Source organism: Paramisgurnus dabryanus, chromosome 1, assembly GCF_030506205.2.
Source record: "Paramisgurnus dabryanus chromosome 1, PD_genome_1.1, whole genome shotgun sequence".
Taxonomy (NCBI): domain Eukaryota; kingdom Metazoa; phylum Chordata; class Actinopteri; order Cypriniformes; family Cobitidae; genus Paramisgurnus; species Paramisgurnus dabryanus.
Window position 1 is genome coordinate 55,148,488 of NC_133337.1, and position 19,226 is coordinate 55,167,713.

At 38.6% G+C, this 19,226-nt stretch overlaps 1 protein-coding gene across 5 annotated transcripts in view; it reads left to right on the top strand.

The window, feature by feature from the left end:
- thrab (thyroid hormone receptor alpha b) overlaps positions 1–4,363 on the top strand; it is a 162,531-nt gene extending 158,168 nt beyond the window's left edge. For all 5 annotated transcript variants that reach the window (XM_065242383.1, XM_065242379.1, XM_065242381.1 and 2 more), the window contains 2 exons: positions 383–641; positions 892–4,363. In XM_065242383.1, the coding sequence (XP_065098455.1) occupies positions 383–641; positions 892–1,142 (510 nt within the window). In that variant the 3' untranslated portion in view covers positions 1,143–4,363. The remainder of the gene's footprint in view (positions 1–382; positions 642–891) is intronic.
- Positions 4,364–19,226: the final 14,863 nt, after the last annotated feature.

The window sequence follows — 19,226 nt, forward strand, 5'->3', positions numbered from 1 at the left end:
GACAAGTAAATAAACGTTTTTTTAGGTTTTGTGTAGACTATACCAAAAAAGTAGCCCTACAGATTGTTTTATCCATTGTGGTAGCTCTTGCTCACAAAAAGGTTGGAGACCCCTGACTTAGAAGATGCTACAGTATAATATAACATTTTGATTTTTTTATTCTGGATGTTTTAGTCACAACACAATTCCCATAGTTACATTTTTTTTTTTTTTATTCCTATTCTAAAATATAAATAAAGAATAAGTAAACATAAACTGATGAACTGTAGTTTTGATTTTTAAAAGAATCTTATAAGGTACAGTAGCTATCAACACATCAAAAACATTCAGAGATAATAGTTGATTGACAGCCTTATTTATTATGTGTTTTCTAATTGTGTAGCTGCCTTGTGAGGATCAGATCATTTTGCTGAAGGGCTGTTGCATGGAGATCATGTCCTTACGTGCTGCAGTACGGTATGACCCTGAAAGTGAGACCCTGACACTTAGCGGAGAGATGGCTGTCAAAAGAGAGCAGCTAAAGAATGGAGGGCTGGGCGTGGTATCTGATGCCATCTTCGACCTGGGCAAGAGCCTGGCTCAGTTCAACCTGGATGACACAGAGGTGGCCCTTCTGCAGGCTGTGCTGCTCATGAGCTCAGGTGAGGAGATTTGCTGTCCTGTTGTAGTACAAATGCAAAATATTAAAGGTTCACAATACAACCAATAATGGTTCTGCTTTGGCAGTGGTTCTCAAACTAGTGGAGAACTTTGTAGAAATAAGGCTACCAAGTGAACAGATTTTTCACATTGTATAATATATTTATTTTTTAATTAAAATGAAGTTTGAGATTATTTTATGTACAGTATTGTACAGTAATGATCACTTATTGAGTGTTGTCCTTCTTTCAGATCGCACAGGCCTGACATGCATGGAGAAGATCGAGAAGTGTCAGGAGATGTACCTTCTGGCGTTCGAACACTACATCAACTATCGCAAGCACAACATTCCTCATTTCTGGCCCAAGCTGCTGATGAAGGTGACGGACCTGCGCATGATCGGAGCCTGCCACGCCAGTCGCTTCCTGCACATGAAGGTGGAATGCCCCACTGAACTCTTCCCACCTCTTTTCCTGGAGGTCTTTGAGGATCAGGAAGTGTGAGGTTCCCAGGCTGGAGAATCAGGAACGTTTTTTCGAAACCGTGTTTCTCACCCCTTCTCACACCCCTCAACGCACCAAACCCACCACCAGCAGCTGCATTGGCAGGGGTCATCACTGGAACGGCTTTCATACGGAGGTTATAGCCGACAGCTTTTTATACAGAATACTCAGCCCTCCCCGTCTACAAAACTCCCAACGCTTGGCCCTTCTGTCTGTGTATAATGTCTTATACAGGTTTACCAACACCTTAGACACATGAACATACAGATTTGTACACACACAAACACACTCGGGTTAGGCTTACAGGTGCAGTACTTGATTATGTACATTACATGTATAGACACCGCACTACTGTCACCATCTCAGAATGGCTCTGTGGGTCAGAGCTGTACTGGAGGAGTACGTCTGTGCCCTCGGCTGAGACTGGAGGGCGAGGGCTTTCCTGGTGTCGCAGCTGTCAGATTCCTCTCACCAGTCTGTGAAGTGGTCAGTTAATTTCAGTCACATAAATCTCAGCGTCTCGTGAGGTTACGGTGTATACCCGACCGGCATCTTTGCGTCGTAGATACTTCGAGTTCCACCTTAACGTGGAGCTTCCTTAACGGACCTCATTATTCTCTTGCGCGTTCAGCAGGAGGAGATTTCTGAACCAAATCAGGTGCTATATTTAACTAAAGCTTCTCATAATGATTTGGGACCTTTAGAGAACACGCCCTCCCTCCGTTAGCTGTAGGACGCAGACCGCTTGAAAGCTCGGGGCTCATAAATGCTGCGAGTGGTTCTTTTCTGCCATTGTGTGGGTTTTCACGCTGGCCCATTCTGAATGATAAATGAGCTCTTCTGTGCTCCGAGAAAGTCTCGCTGTGATACCGAAAGATCGGAGACCCCTGAGCGCCGTTGATGTGCATCTGAATCGCACTGATTTGTATGTTTTACAGGTGTCGGCAGGGAGTCAGTATTACCATCCTCTCGAACCCAGCACACGCATACAATTATATTCAAACACACCTCGAAACTCGAATGCCTCATTTTTACTGTACGCACTGCAGCGTTGTCGTCCGGACCGCCATGCGGGGCTTTGGTGGTCCGGTCCAGCCCCTCTGTGCGCTACTCAGATGCTACTGTTGCCCAGTCTGTGTAAACACTCCTGACGGGCCCTGGTGGACTGGCTGTTGTTGTTTTTTTTTTTTTTTTCGTTTGTTTGTTCGATTTTGTTTTACCTCAAATGTGAGCACACATCCAGCTGGCTGCGGATCTGAGACTGCCTCTGTGCTGACAGGTTCTACCTCACCTCTGAACACAGGGCAGCTAGCCTCAGCCTCCTCTCTTTTACACATATACACACACCTAAACGTACATATAATCTCACACACGGACAGCCATACAAAACGCAGGAGGAAAGAAACACACACAGACTTGGTTTCGAAAAACCACTGAAGACAGGAGGGCCCGCCATTCCTTATTGTAGCCTGTCAGATTCCTCCAATTTTTTTTTTTTTGAGTCGGGCTGAGAGGAAATTTCTGTATTTTGTTGTTTCTTTGCGTGTGGGACCAAGCGTTGCTTTAAAAGTCAAGCTTAAAACGGACGCTAATTTTCGGCTGGCTCGACCCATAAAAGCCGCTGAGGAGCTGCGGAGAGAACTACAGTGTGAGAAGATGAATGACCCGTTTATCGATGGGTCAATCACTGTTGATTTTTTACTTTCTCAAAACCAAGTAGTTGGCGAAAACAAGTCAAAAAGTTGAGCAAGGGGTCCTCTGGTTTCTTTAAGGTGGCGGAGAGAGCCAATCATAGGAGGGGCTGGGGAGGTGGGACAACTAGCATTTGATAAAGAGCACTTAGCTTTGAAAGAGGCCATTCAAATCTTCACAAGGCACTTTCTGAAGCCCATCTCCCTCCGAGGAGTTTTTGCACTAAGGCATGATGGGTCCCTCCCCCCTCGCTCTTACATTCACACAGCAGCTCAGTTGCGTGTAAAGCATGCACTCTTTTCAATGCCACGCCCCTATCCTCTCTGTCAAACAGAGGCCACACCTCCATGTGCTCTTTAGCACACCTTCAGAGTCAGTATTAAGCCAACCAAAATCCAAGTTGTTTTCTTTTTACCAATAAACACGCCAGGTATGGGCCGTACGACAGTCGCAAACACACACCTTTGTGTCCCCGCCCCTTCAAAGCCTGCAGTGGCTTAAGATGATCACCAAACAGAAACGGACCTTTCCCTTGTAAGACAGGGGAGCAGCCGTAGCCATGCAAAGAATGGCAGCACCGCATGAATGTGAACGAGGATTGAAAGAGTAGTTCGCTCTATAATGGGAGGTTGCAAAGCAAATGAGACAGCCAATCAGGGGCTGCGATGACATCACAGTCAGCGGAAAGAGAAGGAAACTGAAATCGGAATAAATTTGTGTCCATCGGAAATGACTGTGATGGTCTTAATCATCTAGAGAAGGACGAACAAACCTTGTGTAGACTTACCGTCAGGAGGAAGGCAGCATTCGGAAAATGCCGAAATTAGGAATGCTGTGATGTCCGAGGTTCTGATTGGCTGATAGCAGGAGGGTTGATGCTGCTTTACCTTCTAATTTTATTCGAAAGAAAGTGTAACAAGATATAATAAAATAATTGCAAACCCTGAAAACAAATTAATGAAAAGAAATGACTCCAGAACAAAGTTAAAATCTCGGAGCTTATTAAGCTGTTTGTTTTTCTTTTCGTTTTTAACTAAAAATGTGTTTGTTTGTTTGTTTTTGATGCTTAACTGCTCTATGTAAGAGAGAAAACAACAGCCGTAGTCACTTTTTTGACCATGCGTGCAGTGTAAACTAGACGAAATTTCACCTCTTTTTCACCTCACTATAGTTTGTATTGATAAATCAACTGCTCTGTTTGTCTGTGTATCTGTCCTTTGTCCGTCTTTTTATCAAGAGGAATTTACAACGAGAAACAGGAATATTTTCTTTTTTATATTTTGTTTTCTTTTTTATGAAAGAAGACTAGTAACATGAACAGAAACTGAAAATACAAAAAAAAGAGAAAGAAAAAAACTGAAACACAATCTATTCATACCTCACACAACACAACTCTTAAATGAACTTGGGAGGAGTTTGTCTCTGTATGGCACTCGTGTCCGAGTGCATCCATTGTGTTGAACCGTACGATGGGGTGTGTGATGATCGCAGACGCACGTGGCTTCCTCCTTCAGCCTTCAAAGCCAAATTCGCACCAGTTACAAACATCACCTTCCATCTATAAACACGCCGGCTCATCCGACAGCTCGTAACGGCCCCTGTCTGCTGTTATGCGAAGAGCGCTGATGAAAGCAGATGGGCGGTGGCTGGTAGGCTAAAGAGGAGCTTGTGTGCATCTGTGACAGCAAAGGGTGCTTCATGGTATTGAATGTAGCCGACAGAACCGGGTCGGAGCCGAGCCCGGGAACTAGAACCTCACTTCAGGTCACCAGCAGAGTGGACAGTACTGTCAAAATGATGTTACACAAACAGCTTACTAAGCATATATTGCCGCCTTCGAGGTGCAATACTTTTGTTTTGTTGATTTGTTTTTCCTTTTTGTATTTTTACAATGTTTTGGCCATAACCAAGGATGTAAATACAAAACAAAAAGATAACGAAAGATTAAATCACTATATGTTAACCATATGCAACCGTCACATGATGTTAAGGGCCAGAATGCGAGCCAAGCCGGCCGATCCCAACAGTTTGTAAAGTTAAAAGAAAACTGCTTACGTAGCTCTGTAAATGCTTCACACATCTGTACGTGTGCATGTTAGATAACCAGTATGAAAAAGTGCCCCATGAAATTTAATATTTGACCCCGTGCCTCAGCTTCCCTCCACCCTGCACTCATAACACAGCAGTCAACCTGATCTCAAAAGAATTAGCAACTATTTTACAAGGTGATGAGTTCATATTCATACATAAAATGAATGAGTTAGCCACCTCGTGAATAGCTACAAATTGCTATGAGATGTGTTGGTCATGCTCTTTACCAACAGGCTAGCTAGTCATGATCTTTGCATAGGTCAGATGGTAGAGAAACATATGCAAGTACAAAATAGGAGTTCGGAGGAACATCAGAGAGTGGCCAAGAGCTTTTACATCTACCCCAAAAACAATGTCTGGTTCCCAGAAGCACTTATAGCTGGCCTACTTACTGCCAAGATTTAGATTTCTCAGGCTTGTAGAGCCTGTGGTCCATACACATTTGCACATGCGCTCACCAGGAACGAGGAGAACAGTAGATACTGTGGTGGTGGTTTTGTTTCGTTTTGTTTTGCTTTGCTTTGTTTCTTACCCCTTTCTACCAAATGTAGAAGAATTTTGTTTTTTTTTTGTTTTTTCTTCAGAGAGAAGGAATAATCCCCAGTAGCAAGATTGTCTATGCAATGCCCTACCCACTGATAACATGCTTGCTGTTTCATTGAGCACCGCTAAATGGGCGTGACTTATTCTAAACACTCCCACCCCAAAGCCCCACCCACTGCAACTGCATGAGCCTCAGTGAGTTTGTCTGTTCATCAGTCAGTCAGTCTCATAGACAATGGACCCGAGATCCGCTCTGTGACTCACAAACATCTTCAATGATCTTCAGTGATGTGATTCGCTGTTGGGGAACTGCCCTGAAGTGTGCATCTGTGTTTGTATGTACGTGTCTGTGTTAAACGCTCTCTTGGTTTGGTGGATTGGTACTAGCTATTAGAAACCAAAAATGCCTTTAGTTTACAAAATTTTATTTCTACAAAGTCAACCAATATAGCTGGATTTGATAAAAGATTTAACATTGTTGAGTTAAATATCCCCTATAAGGTGAAGTTATCAATAAAAACTTTTACTGTTTTTTTGTCAACCAGTACTTTATTTCTTTTGGTCCCCTTCAGAAAATACAAACTGAACCAATGGTAGTCAATGTTAAAGCTTAAGTGTTTCATTTTTATGTCATATGTGTTTGTTTGAGCATCCCAATTAGCCTAGCACTGTAAAATTGAATCAACCAGTAGAGTAAGTTTTTGGTGGGGCTATTTTTTGCCTGACTAATGGCAAATGGGTGAAGGGTGTGAGATACCTAATATTAAATAATAATATTAAAGTTACAAATTATATTTGGTGATGCTAAAAGCACAGAAATTGTTCACTTGAGCTTTAACATCCTTATAGGCACCTGCATTTGAAAAACAGCTGTCGAGTTTAATTGGCCACCCTTGAAACGCCGATGTAAAACCCATCAATTTTGCTCTATTTACTTTCAAGTTGAATGTAATTGTGTTGGTGAATATGTTGAAGAGTGTGCGAAATGCACCCAGCCATGAGAGTGTGCGCAGAGAGCGGGGATGATGTCCAAACCATCTGTTTCAAATGAGACTGGAAAGGAAAGCTATTGAAGGATTCTCTCAGGTATCAACAAAATAAAAAAGACAAAAAATAAATATAACAAAACCTTTTTTTGAAATAAATGTTGAATATTGCAGCCACGCCTTTTTGTTAGCTCATCATTCTTTGCTCTCTGAGTTTATGATGTGCTTTTGCTGTTTGTGTCCTGTGGTCTTTCCATTTATTGTCCATCACCTTTCTCTCTCTCTACCACAAACTACACACTATACACATCTCTCCTTGGGGCTGATTTAAAGGGGCTTTTAACGGGCTGTCATGTAAGGTGTAATGTTTCAGCATTGAAAACGCATCACTGCCAATGTCAACTTTTAAAAGGTGTTCCTTCACAGTTCCGTGAAACAGTTCTGGATACAGTACAAGAGCAAGAAGCAAATGGTAAAATTCAGTGTCGTATGAAAAAATATGGGCCAGATTCAGCCAAAACTCAAACATACATTCAGATCATGATGTCACAGGCCAAAAAAAATGTTTTGTTTCATCTAATGTGTGTTGAATGAATTTGCTTGACAATTGCCGTTTTTCATCATTGATTTATGCTGACGCCACATGCTATCAGCAATTGAAAAATTCCCACTTCTGAAGTCGTTATTCAGACAGCAGACAACTCCGGGCCGAATCTCCACTGAATCTGCGCCGAAGTTGCCAGCTGTGCTGCAGATCCGGCCCAGAGTCGTCTGCTGTCTTAGGAGCTTGTTGTGTTCAGGTGCTTTGTTGTTGGAAACAATTGAGGATGCCAGGTTCATACTTGCACATCTTGGAAAAATGTTGTGTACTACTTTAACGACAAGGCAATAAAGCTGTTGCGGATAAAAAAATTATTAAAGCATACCTGCCACAGCAGAAATCCTCCAAAATGCCATTTCTTAGTTTGAGGCCCACTAATTTCGGGAATTTGCTTATCAAAATGTACTTTTCAAAGGCAAACACAACATCAGAGGGTTTTTTACTTAGGAAACTCATATTTACGACAATTTTGATAGTAGGGGAAAGCAGCATTAGTTGCATCAGAACCATGAACTACTTGTTCTAAGTTGCTAGCTAGTTGGTGCCAGGTTGTAAAAGGAAGGCACATGATTGGGCGCAAGTCTGTATAATGCAACATAAGTAATCAGTATGTTTGATCAGCCTGATCCCACGAGTATTCATATTTTATAAGTTGGCTAATTCGTATGAATTCATATGAAGTTAATCGTACGATTTTCATAAAAAACAACAACAACGAATCCCAACACTTAACCCCAACGTCACAGTGGTCAAGGCAAATCGTACAAAAACGTACAAATGTGGTCGTATGAATAAATACATTTTAGCCAACTTGTAAAATATGTACAAATTCTGTTTTGTTGATCTGTTCAAACCAAATCTTTGTTAAAGATTAAATGTCTAGGATTACACTATTATATGCTTGGTATCAAAAAAGGCATGAACTAATGCCTAGTCCACACGGACACGGGTATTTTTATAACAGTGACTTTTTTACGCGGTTCGGCCGTTCGTCCACACGAAAACTGAAACTGAACATTTTTGAAAACCAGGGTGCCAGGGTGAGTATTTTAAGAAATGCCAGTTGCAGTGTTGTTGTGTAGACAGTAAAACCGTGGTTTTTGCCTTGCAACGTCACTTTTGTTAGGCTTTTGATTGTCCAAGGTGGCTTTACGATTTTCTTGACAGAGCTTGGTAGTGTGTTTTTGCTTTTTCATGTGGACGGAGATTTCTTTTAAACCGAACATGTGTGGACGGGATTTTTTGGAGGAAAAACTCCGGTTATAAAAATACCCGTGTCCGTATGGACTAGGCTTAAAAGCCACAAAACTCCAATTTTTATTGCATTGAATCATGCAATTTCCAACATTGAGTCATGCAATTACCATCAGAATTTCATTGTTTTTTTAAATTTGCTGTTAATTTGTACTTTATTTGGACTGTGTGCATGCTTTTGTGCTGTAAATGTGTCTGCTGGTGGTGTGAGCGTATTTGCATCTCTTTTGTAGCAGTTATGTGGCTTTTGTCATTTAACATTCAGACATACATGATGCAATACAAAGCATGTTGATGCTATAACAAGTCGTATTTCAAATTGAGGGGAGTGGACGGTGTGGGTGTTGCACGGGTTGGTGAAGGACAGCAGGGGGGAAACAAGTTCAATAATATGCATTTAGTTCCAACTGTAAATAGACTCGCTAATGATTTTCCAGTCGCTAATGGAAAATTTCTTTATCGCTTTGTTTGACATGGTAATCCTCTGTCTAACTCGAACATGAACAGCAAATACATCAAGTGAGTCTGTAGCTGTATTTTGCAAGATTTTGTTGTGGAGCCGAAGGCTTATCGTTTTCAAGTGAAGTTATTGCACTTGAAGGTACAGATATAATTTGTCCGCAATCTCCAGAGACAATGATGTTATTATACACTAATTGGAAAATGATTCTTCCACATGAGAAGAGAAACAATTCAACCCTGTTCTGTTCATTGGTTGACTTGTAAAGTTAATGACTTTATTTTGGCAGTGGAGCGTAGAAAAATGTTCTTGTTTTGAGATGGTTATTTTTGAGGTTAAGTGCACAAGGAGACATTTCAATCAGATCTTACTGTGGGATTAAGGTTGTTATTTCAGGTGGTGCAAGTGGGATTTTATATAAATTCTTAGATACAAACCATCATCTTACGAACCAGATGTCCAGCTGGCGTTTTGCACCAGAGTGTGGCAGTTTTGATTGTTTGAATGTTTTGCGTTCAGCTAGATATACAGCTGTTGGTATTATCTACAGATATCATTCTGTCAAGCCAGGAGAGATAAAAAAAAATTATGCATAAACAAGCAGGAATGTGCAGATGCGTTCAGCCAATCACACGAGAACCTGTTTTGCAAATATTTGTGATGGTATTATTATGCAAGGACATCTACGTCTTGGAATTTCTTATGCAATGTTTCAGGTTTTTAAATGGGTGCCTGCTCAGGTTTATTTTCAGGACAATTTTTACACAGTCAATTAATGCATCTCACAATGCAGAGAAAGCTTGATATATCGAGGCTGCTTCTTTCCCAGTCTTCTGTGTACTCCAGATTTTTATGAATTATACACATATCCGTTTTGCTCATTGGATTGTTACTACTAAGGTTTCGATCTCAGCAGTCCACTGTCTATTCACTAAAATGTTTATATTTGTTTAATTTATTTCTAGTTCTCTTCTACAAACCAGTCTAGATTATACAATAAATTAATGCTTCATATAACTGGTAAAAATATTTTCCACAGGAACATAAATATAAAAAATATTAATGCTATGTAAGTGCATCTATGATTACAGTCACTAATATGCATGCAAGGCACAAAGCAAAAGCAAACACTAAAAGTGGTGAATTAAAGATCTATCTGTAAATCTAAAAATATTTTTCTGTCAACCAGCAGGATGAAGTATCCATGAGAAGCTCAGTTTTCTTGCAGTGGCTATAAGCAGCAGTTAGAATCAGAATATGTACAGTCAGTGTCTTTGGACAGCTCTTTGGTCTTGGCCATGTTAGTAGTTGGATTCTTACTGATTGTATGGGGTGGACAGGTGTGTGTCTTTATGCAGCTAACAACCTCGAACAGGTGCATCTCATTTAAGATAATAAATGGGGTGGAGGTGGACATTTAAAGGCAGACTAACAGGTCTTTGAACGTCAGAGTTCTAGCTGATAGACAGGTGTTCAAATACTTATTTGCAGCTGTATCATACAAATAAATAGTAAAAAAAATCATACATTGTGATTTCAGGATTTTTTTTTCTTTCGATTATGTCTCTCAGAGTGGACATGCACCAAGACGACAATTTCAGACCCCTCCATGATTTCTAAGTGGGAGAACTTGCAAAATAGCAGGGTGTTCAAATACTTATTTTCCTCACTGTACAGCATGAAGTTACAATTAACTGTGGTAATGATCTGAATGGTCTTTCTGTTCTCCCTGTTCGGTTTAATATACTTTAACACAGTGTGAATAAAAACTGTAAACAGTCAGCCAAACAGCAGCAGCGTTTAAGGAAATAGTATGTCAATTTCTCTCTGCCCATTTTCTTAGTCTCAATAAAACATCTCACAATCTCTGTAAATAAATAGTTTGCTTGGATTAAATATTAGGTCATTTGAATTTTCGAGTTGACTTACCAGTGACAGTAAAGTTATCACACCAAGCATTGCCAGTATAGTGTTGTTTTTTTCCTGTGCTGATACAGACACAAAGGCCAGTACTGCTATGCTTAAGGCTTTAATAAAGTTGTGCACCTTGCATGTTTTGTTTGCATGCTGTATTCTGCTTGTGCGTGTTGTTTTTGTTATCAAGAGAGCAACGTTTCTGTTGTCTTGCCTTTTTGCACCTTTTGAGGCCTGATTCCAAAACTCTGTGTACAGTATAGACAGTAGATAGGTAACCCATGTCATTTGTGTGATTTACTGTACATAAAAGTATCTTATATAATGTAAAGAACATTCTGTGAAAATATAACCTTGATATCTATAATATCGACTGAGTAAGGTACAAATAAAATTTTGATGCTTCTAATCTCATGATTAGTTTTTATAACATCAACCTGGATTTCACAGACGGAGACAAATGAAATTTCTTCATATATTATCATTATACAATATAGCCATTGATTCAGGTCCAGTTTTATAAAAGATTGTCTGTTGAAACAAATCATATTTGTAGTGTTTTGGACCTTTGTGTCATTTGCTTTGTTAAGAGCTTATTGAAGCAAATTTAGTGCAGTAAAGGCTAGAAGTCTCCAGAGATGATATAAGGTTTCTATGTGGCAATTCACTGAGTGCAGAAGTAAATCTAACCCCCTATCAAACATTTCTCTGGGGCTTGGCTTATTGTTTAAAGTGGTTAGGGGAGGCTGAAGTGATACAGCACTTGATTTCTAAGAAATAACTTTACCCCGCTAAATTAAATTTCTTTCCAACTACATTCTGCACTCGAATTTTGCCGTTGGGTTGGATATCAAGATGGATTAAATGTGATCTTGGTGTGTTATGCTATGATTACCTCTGTGCGTAAGGTTTGTGGAATCTTTCCTACAAAATGATATGCCTGGACAGCAAGGAATGTACATGTACTAATAAATATATCATGCCAAATATGAGGTTATAAAAAGCGACCACAACTATGTAGATAGAAATATTATGCAATAAAACACAGCTGCGGTAAATGTATGCTTATGCAATGGTTGTCAGGTTTTAAGTGAGTGGTTTATGTGTGGGCTTACTCAGGTTTGATTTTAAGGCCTCAAAGGGTGCTTCAGTCGAACTTGTCGTTTCTTCCGTCATTCTTGATCTGTGATTTTGCTTTTTTATGAAAGTCTGGATGGTCCTGCATATACAGCTTTAAGTATGATTGCATATAATGAATGAAATGTACATTTAAAAATACCTCTGCTAGGATGTTTCTTGTAATAAGTTAATTTCACCTTGGTGCTTCTGGATACATGGAAGTTCTGCTGAACTGCTTACAGACAGAAAGGTCCATGTCTCTAAGGCACGATTCTGTTGAAGCTACTACGCCCTTTTGGGCCCTGAAGTGCATGCGCATGTGTGAGTTTGCTGTTATGTTAGTACTGCTTTTGCCAGTTTTCCGTCTCCATGTTCCACTACCACAGACTCCATATGTTCTGCTTTTTATATATGCATCTGATAAGTTGGCCCAAATGAAACCTTAACAGCATTTCTGCACAGATTTTGGTGAAACATCTGCAGAATGGATTTAAATGTAATGTGTAAATACAGCTGAGAGTAATGTCAGATGAAAGCAGCATCAATTAGGAGATGATGTCAATAAGCATTTCGCAGAATTGCAGTAGTTTCATTGAGGTCCATCTGCTTTACCAAAAACAAATCTGACTTTGTTATGCTGGTCTTCTTCTTACAGCGACTTCGGCATCAGGAATACATTTAGTTAGGAAAAACATCGGTAACTACACTGTAAAAAAAAAATTTTTTTACCTTAATTTTTAAGTACAAGTCATTTAAACTTTTTAATGTGTTCAGTACCTTAACTCATCAAAATAAGCTTTTCAAAATAAAATTTTCAGTGCAATCTCATGCCAATTCGTACGTATTTGACAAGGTAGCTAATTTGTATTTATTCTTAAGACCACACTTGTACGTTTTTGTACAATTTGCTTTATACAAATTCATTCAAAAAGCCAACTCATAAACTCTATTCAAATTTCCATGAGATCAAGCTAGGAAATTTCAGATTATTTTATAAATTACAGCAACTCAACACTTAAAAATATTAAGTTGAAATGACTTGTAAAGCAAATTGGATTGTAGGCTGTAAAAAATCCTTGTTGCACTTAAATTTGTTTATTTATTTTTAAGTTTAATCAACTTGAATTTACATTAAATTTTTTGCTTTCTGGTCTAGTTGCTATAAATGATTAAAATAAAGTTTAAATTACTTAAATAAGCTATTTTAACTTAGTCTTTAACTTTAATTTCGTCAAGAAATTTGAGATAAATTGTACATTCAAGTTGATTAAGCTTAAAAATTTAAGTGCAACAAAGAATTTCTTACAGTGTAGACTACTTAAAAATTTAAGGCAGCATTTTTTTTATACAGAACCTTTTTTTAGCCTGATCTCACAAAATACGTGAAATAGTCACGCATTATTTTGCTCAGTTTTGCGTGACATTGTCATATATATCTACCATTTTACGTGCCCCTTCCACAACTTTCTTTTCCGTGACAGTTTTACGTATTACACTGTAAAAAAAATTCCGTAGAAATTGCAGCTGGGTTGCCTGTAATTTACCGTAGATTTAAATTTATGTTTTTTACTGGCAACATTTTGTTCAAAGTTAAATGAACATTAAACATTTACAAGTCTTTGTCTTTACAGAGTAAAACTAAAAAAACAGCATCAAGCAAAACATTCTGGGAAACAAAATCTGAAGCAAAAAAACAGAAAAAGGTTGATGATTTTTGGTTCCCAGAATGCTTTGCATGAGGCTGTTATTGTATAGTTTTATTCTGTAAATATAAAGACTTGTTAATATTTAAAATTTATTTAACTTTGAACAAACTCTTGCCAGTAAATAACATAAATTTAAATCTACGGTAAATTACCGGCAACCCAGCTGCAATAATATTGTCATTTCTACGGAATTTTTTTACAGTGTAGTTACTCAACTGTTTTTTCCTATTTTCTTACAATTGTCGCTTTGGTTTGGGGTTAGAACAACTTTCTGTTACATAAAATGGCATCCTTACCCAAACCCAACTCTAACCCTTATGTCAGGCAACAATGGTTGAAAAAGCATACGAAAAAATAGTATAGACCAGTTCAAAAGATGTAAACAACACTGGTCCAGAAGCACTTCCTGTTTCCGTTTTTTAACACTAGATAAACGTTGGGATAAAATAAACCAACAGAACATATAAACCTGAATTAACTGAAGTTAAACAAACATCTTAAAGATAATAATATATGTAAAATAAAAAAATAACTGTCACAAACTGTAACAGGAAGTGTTTCTGGACCAGTGTTGTTAACATCATTTGAACTGGTCTATAAACCAATACTTTGAGTGACATTGTAAAGCAAACAGCAAATCTAACCCCAAATCGAAGCGACAGTTGTTTAAATAAGGAAAAACCAAGTTGAGTAACCAATACGTGAAACTGTCACGGAAAAGAAAGTCATGGCAGGGGCACGTAAAATGGTGGAAATACGTGACAATGTCACGCAAAATAATGCGTGACTATTTCACGGTAATTTGTGAGATCAGGTTGCTTTTTTATAAAGTGAAGCAGTCGGTTTAATAATGCTGTTTTATTTCTGACTATTACTGGTATTTACTAAGTGTCTAGCATCACTGTGAAATAATGGAAACTGGAAAATTGTGTGTGCATCACAGTTCAAGTTCACTCAGGGTGCTGACCAATCAGAGGCTTGGCTCGGGTCAGCTGGCAGAGGATTGGCTGAAAAAGTTTTAACCTATGCAGAGTTAGCAGTCTACACCTTGTTCTTGTGCAGGGCCTTGAGGTGACATTGCTCGAGGGGTTATGAAAACATCATACAGCTAAAAAATTCCAACTTTAGGTGTACAGAGAGGTTTTAATGTTCCATGGAAAGTGCAGAAACAGATTAAAAGCAGGTGAGCTTTCAGTGTTGGCTCTCATTGCCTGAGAAGGAACATTTGTACAGTCTTAACACCACGTCTCTGCAATACTGCACCTCACGAACCAGATTCAGAATTTTTTTTAAGATCCATTCCTGCCTAATGCAGAGTAGCACATGTAAGGCTTTTATGCAAGTTTTGGGCCAAATGGGCACGTTTACCACATGCACTCACTCAGATCTCAAAACAACAAAACCTCTAAATATCTACTGTGATCTCCTCTTGCACCATCACGCTGATAACCCACCGCAACACGCTCACCCCTCAACTATAACTGTCCTGTTGTCTTTTGGGTGGTGTGATGTCAGGTTTTTGTGGTGGGCTGTTTTTTTTTGACAGGTCCAGACAATCAGCGTGTTTGTCAATGTCAATGTGTGATTTTCAAATCTTTTGTTTATGGTCAGGATTTTAAAGGAAGATATTTTTATGGTAATTGTCGCTGGTCTATTTTACTATATATTTATGTAATAAATATGTGACTAAATTTACATCCTGGACTCTCTGGTCTGTTTTTGCCGATATGTAGCTGATAAGGTTGCGTATCCACATTGTATGATTGGCAAGATACTGTCTGATGTATCGGTTATTTTTAATATCATTCAGCAAGTTCCAAATCACACTACCAATGTCCTGGTCTGCTTTTTGGCACAGGGCTTGCAACTGCCCCACAGCAGAAGGGCAATTCTGTTTATTAGTCCTTGTCACAAAGCTTGGCAAAGTGTTGCAGTTTGTGACTGGGGTTGTCAGAGAGCCAGGAACATCCAGCCCAAACAGTAAACATCTCCCAGGCCTGAGCACCAATAAAGATTTGCCTCCTTGATTTTATATAAAGGGGAGAGAAAATCTGACTTTTTCCATGTTTAAGTGCTATAATTGGGTCCACAGTGCTTGTATCAACCTAGAAAATGTGAAAAAGATCAAACCAGTAACTTAGTATTGATAAACCATTTTCTGCAAGCATGTGAAAAAATTGGTCATTAAAATTTGGCTTCTCTTGGGATGTCAGAAGGGGATAATATCGCCCCTTAATCTGCACTATCCAACCACGGTACTACCATTTAGTGCAGAGATCAGCTAATTTGCATTTAAAAGGAAACACCAAAAATGGCAAGTTTTTGCTCACACCTACAAAGTGGCAATTTTGACGTGCGATAATAAATTATCTATATGGTATTTTCAGCTAGAACTTTACATACATAATCGAGCAGGTGCGTCATTCACCATTTTTTTTTTTAAGGCGGCAGTGTGCACAACACATTTCTAACAATCTGAACACCCCTGCTTTCATGCATAAACCTTGAAAATAAAAGTGTTATTGACTAACTTTCATATCAAATACTATTTAATCGGAATAATGATATATTGGTATCATATTTATATCTGAAACGGCTGGTTTTATGGACTTGTTTAATTGTGTCATTAATGCATTTTGCACAACAACTGCGTTATCCTATAAAATTAATGTCATTTTAAATCCTTTAAGTATATAAACAACGAAAATGACATAAGCGATAGCCTGTACATGATTGCTTTTAATGTTCAATAATGATTTTAAAAAATTGTAGATAAAATTATTAGAGGAATGCATTATTGCATCAAATTTTACCTAATATGTGAGTATGTGTGATTTTCCGCGCCCCCGTGAACTCTGAACTTTGGCGTTGTACCAAGATGAATCTAGAAATCTACTAATATAACGTTGAGACTGTCACATACTGTCATAAATTTTCTACACAGAGGAGGTTAACTGCACATTACCGTACTGGGGTTTGGAAATACACGTTTTAATTCCTCAGATAGCAAAATGCAGCAGGAACAGAAAAGAGCCCGTGAGCGCGCTCAAACGCTGATGGCATCTGCTACTGCGCTGTCAGCAGCGCCTGCCACCAGAATAAAGTAATGTAACATGATCAAAATGCAGAAAATCTCAGAAAAGTGACAAGAATACAGCACAGAATTGATAATATTGTCCATATTAAACAGGATAAAAGACAAATAACAGATTAATGGATGCTTTTTTGATTTTAAAGGAATAGTCTACTCATTTTCAATATTAAAATATGTTATTACCTTAACTAAGAAGAGTTGATACATCCCTCTATCATCTTAGTGCGTGCACGTAAGCGCTGGGGCGCGCTGCGACACTTTGATAGCATTTAGCTTAGCCCCATTCATTCAATGGTACCACTCAGAGATAAAGTTAGAAGTGACCAAACACATCAACGTTTTGCCTATTTAAGACGAGTAGTTATACGAGCAAGTTTGGTAGTACAAAATAAAACGTAGCGCTTTTCTAAGAGGATTTAAAAGAGGAACTATATTGTATGGCGAAATAGCACTTTTGGGAGTACTTCGACTCGGCGCAGTAACACCCTCCCTCTCCCATTATGAGAGGGAGAAGGGGAGCGGACTTTTCAGGCTAGTCGAAGTACTCCCAAAAGTGCTATTACGCCATAAAATATAGTTCCTCTTTTAAATCCGCTTAGAAAAGCGCTACGTTTTATTTTGTACCACCAAACTTGCTCGTATAACTACTCGTCTTAAATAGGAAAAACGTTGATGTGTTTGGTCACTTCTAACTTTATCTCTGATTGGTACCATTGAATGAATGGGGCTAAGCTAAATGCTATCGAAGTGTCGCAGCGCCCCCAGCGCTTACGTGCACGCACTCAGATGATAGAGGGATGTATCAACTCTTCTTAGTTAAGGTAATAACATAGTTTAATATTGAAAATGAGTAGACTATTCCTTTAAGGTTGCATGCAAAATCCATCAGTTTGAATGGGCATGACGTCTCTGTACTCGAGGGATACCAAAACGTGTTTGACAAGTTAAAAAAGTCTTGTGAAATGTCCGCTTTAAAGGCTGCTAACTTTTATGTTCTTTTATAAACATCCTTAGTTTTAGTGACTTCATTTGGCAGAAAATTTTGCCACTGCACTGTATTGTATAATAATAGCTTCTCATGACTTGTATAAACAGCATGCCTTTTAAATAGTTGTGCATTACATACATCGAAGTCCAATTATGCTTGAATATGAAACACCAGTCCTTTCCGTTTACTTAATACAACACATCTTTTAGTGACATTTTGGGCCCTATTTTAATGATCTAAGCGCATTGTCTAAAGCGCACAGCGCAATGTCTAAATGGGCGTGTCCGAATCCACTTTTGTTAATTTACGACGGGAAAAATGGTTTTTGCGCGGAGCGCATGGTCGAAAAGGGTAGGTCCTATTGTAATGGGAGTATTTTGGGAGTAACGTGCAGTAAACCAATGAGAGTCACAGCTCTCATCCCCTTTAAAAGCCAGTTGCGCTGGCGTTATGTCTAATCCCTATTTAGATGACGGACTTTGTCAACTGAAAAACTAAGCGGAGGAAGAAGATCCCCAGTTTAAGATTAATGTTAAATAATTGTGTTGTTTTTCACTTGTATTGAAATTGTTATTTTTTTATTAAAACCTTTAAAACCCGTTTTCTTTTAGTCATGGAGTAAAAAGCAGGCTTGTAATTGCTTTAAATGTATGGCTATCCAATATCATCAAAAAATAATTTACAAGTATGTAAGATAAGGTTTGTACTCTAAAAATACTTTATTTGTAACAAACAGGAGATAAAGAATTTACAAACGGCTCTCCTCACGTTTCAGCACTTTGGACAGCGTTTTTTTTAGCAAAGAGTTTTTTTAAGCATTACTTAAAAATGTTTCTCATCTCACCATATCCACAGGTACAGAGTCATCATATACAATAAATCCGTGAGGTAGCATAAAAAAAACATTTAAAAACAGACGCATTTGTTCAAAGCAAAGCATTTATTTACTTACCAGGCTGCAGGTGAAGCAGCTCTTTGCGCTTTGTAACATCTCATAATTAGTCCTCATTTATGTCCAAGAGACTCAATAATAATCTTTTACATTCAATCCTTTAATCTTTCATATTTAAAAGCATTTTTGTGCTGCTGCGCATTCATGTACCTTGTGATAAGCAAACCCGCGTTGTCCTCCCGTGTATAGGCGCATTTTACTAATGCGCTCTTTAAATAACATAAAACACATTGCGCCATTGACTTTAGACTTTAGAGCAGGTTTTTGTTGGTCAATGGCGTAGTCTATTTTAGTTGCCTCAAAATAGCAACGCCCCAACAATGCACCTGAACACACCTCGTTTTCAGACCAGAACGCCCAAAAGGGGGCGCAAATGCATTTGCTATTTAAACAACGCGGCGCTAAACGTGAAAATTAGGGTGGAAACTAGCGAAAGACACTTGCATCGCGCATTGTGCTGCATTGCGCCGGGTGTAAGATAGAGCCCTTTATGTATTGGTTTCTCAATTTTTTGTCAATTTTAAAATCATGGTTGTTTAAATTTAGGGTTTGTTAGGATGTTATTTTATGTAACAGAAAGTTGTTCTAAGCAATTTCAAATGTCTCTCTCTCTCTCTCTCTCTCTCTCTCTCTCTCTCTCTCTCTCTCTCTCTCTCTTTTGGACAACTACAGTATAGTGGCTAA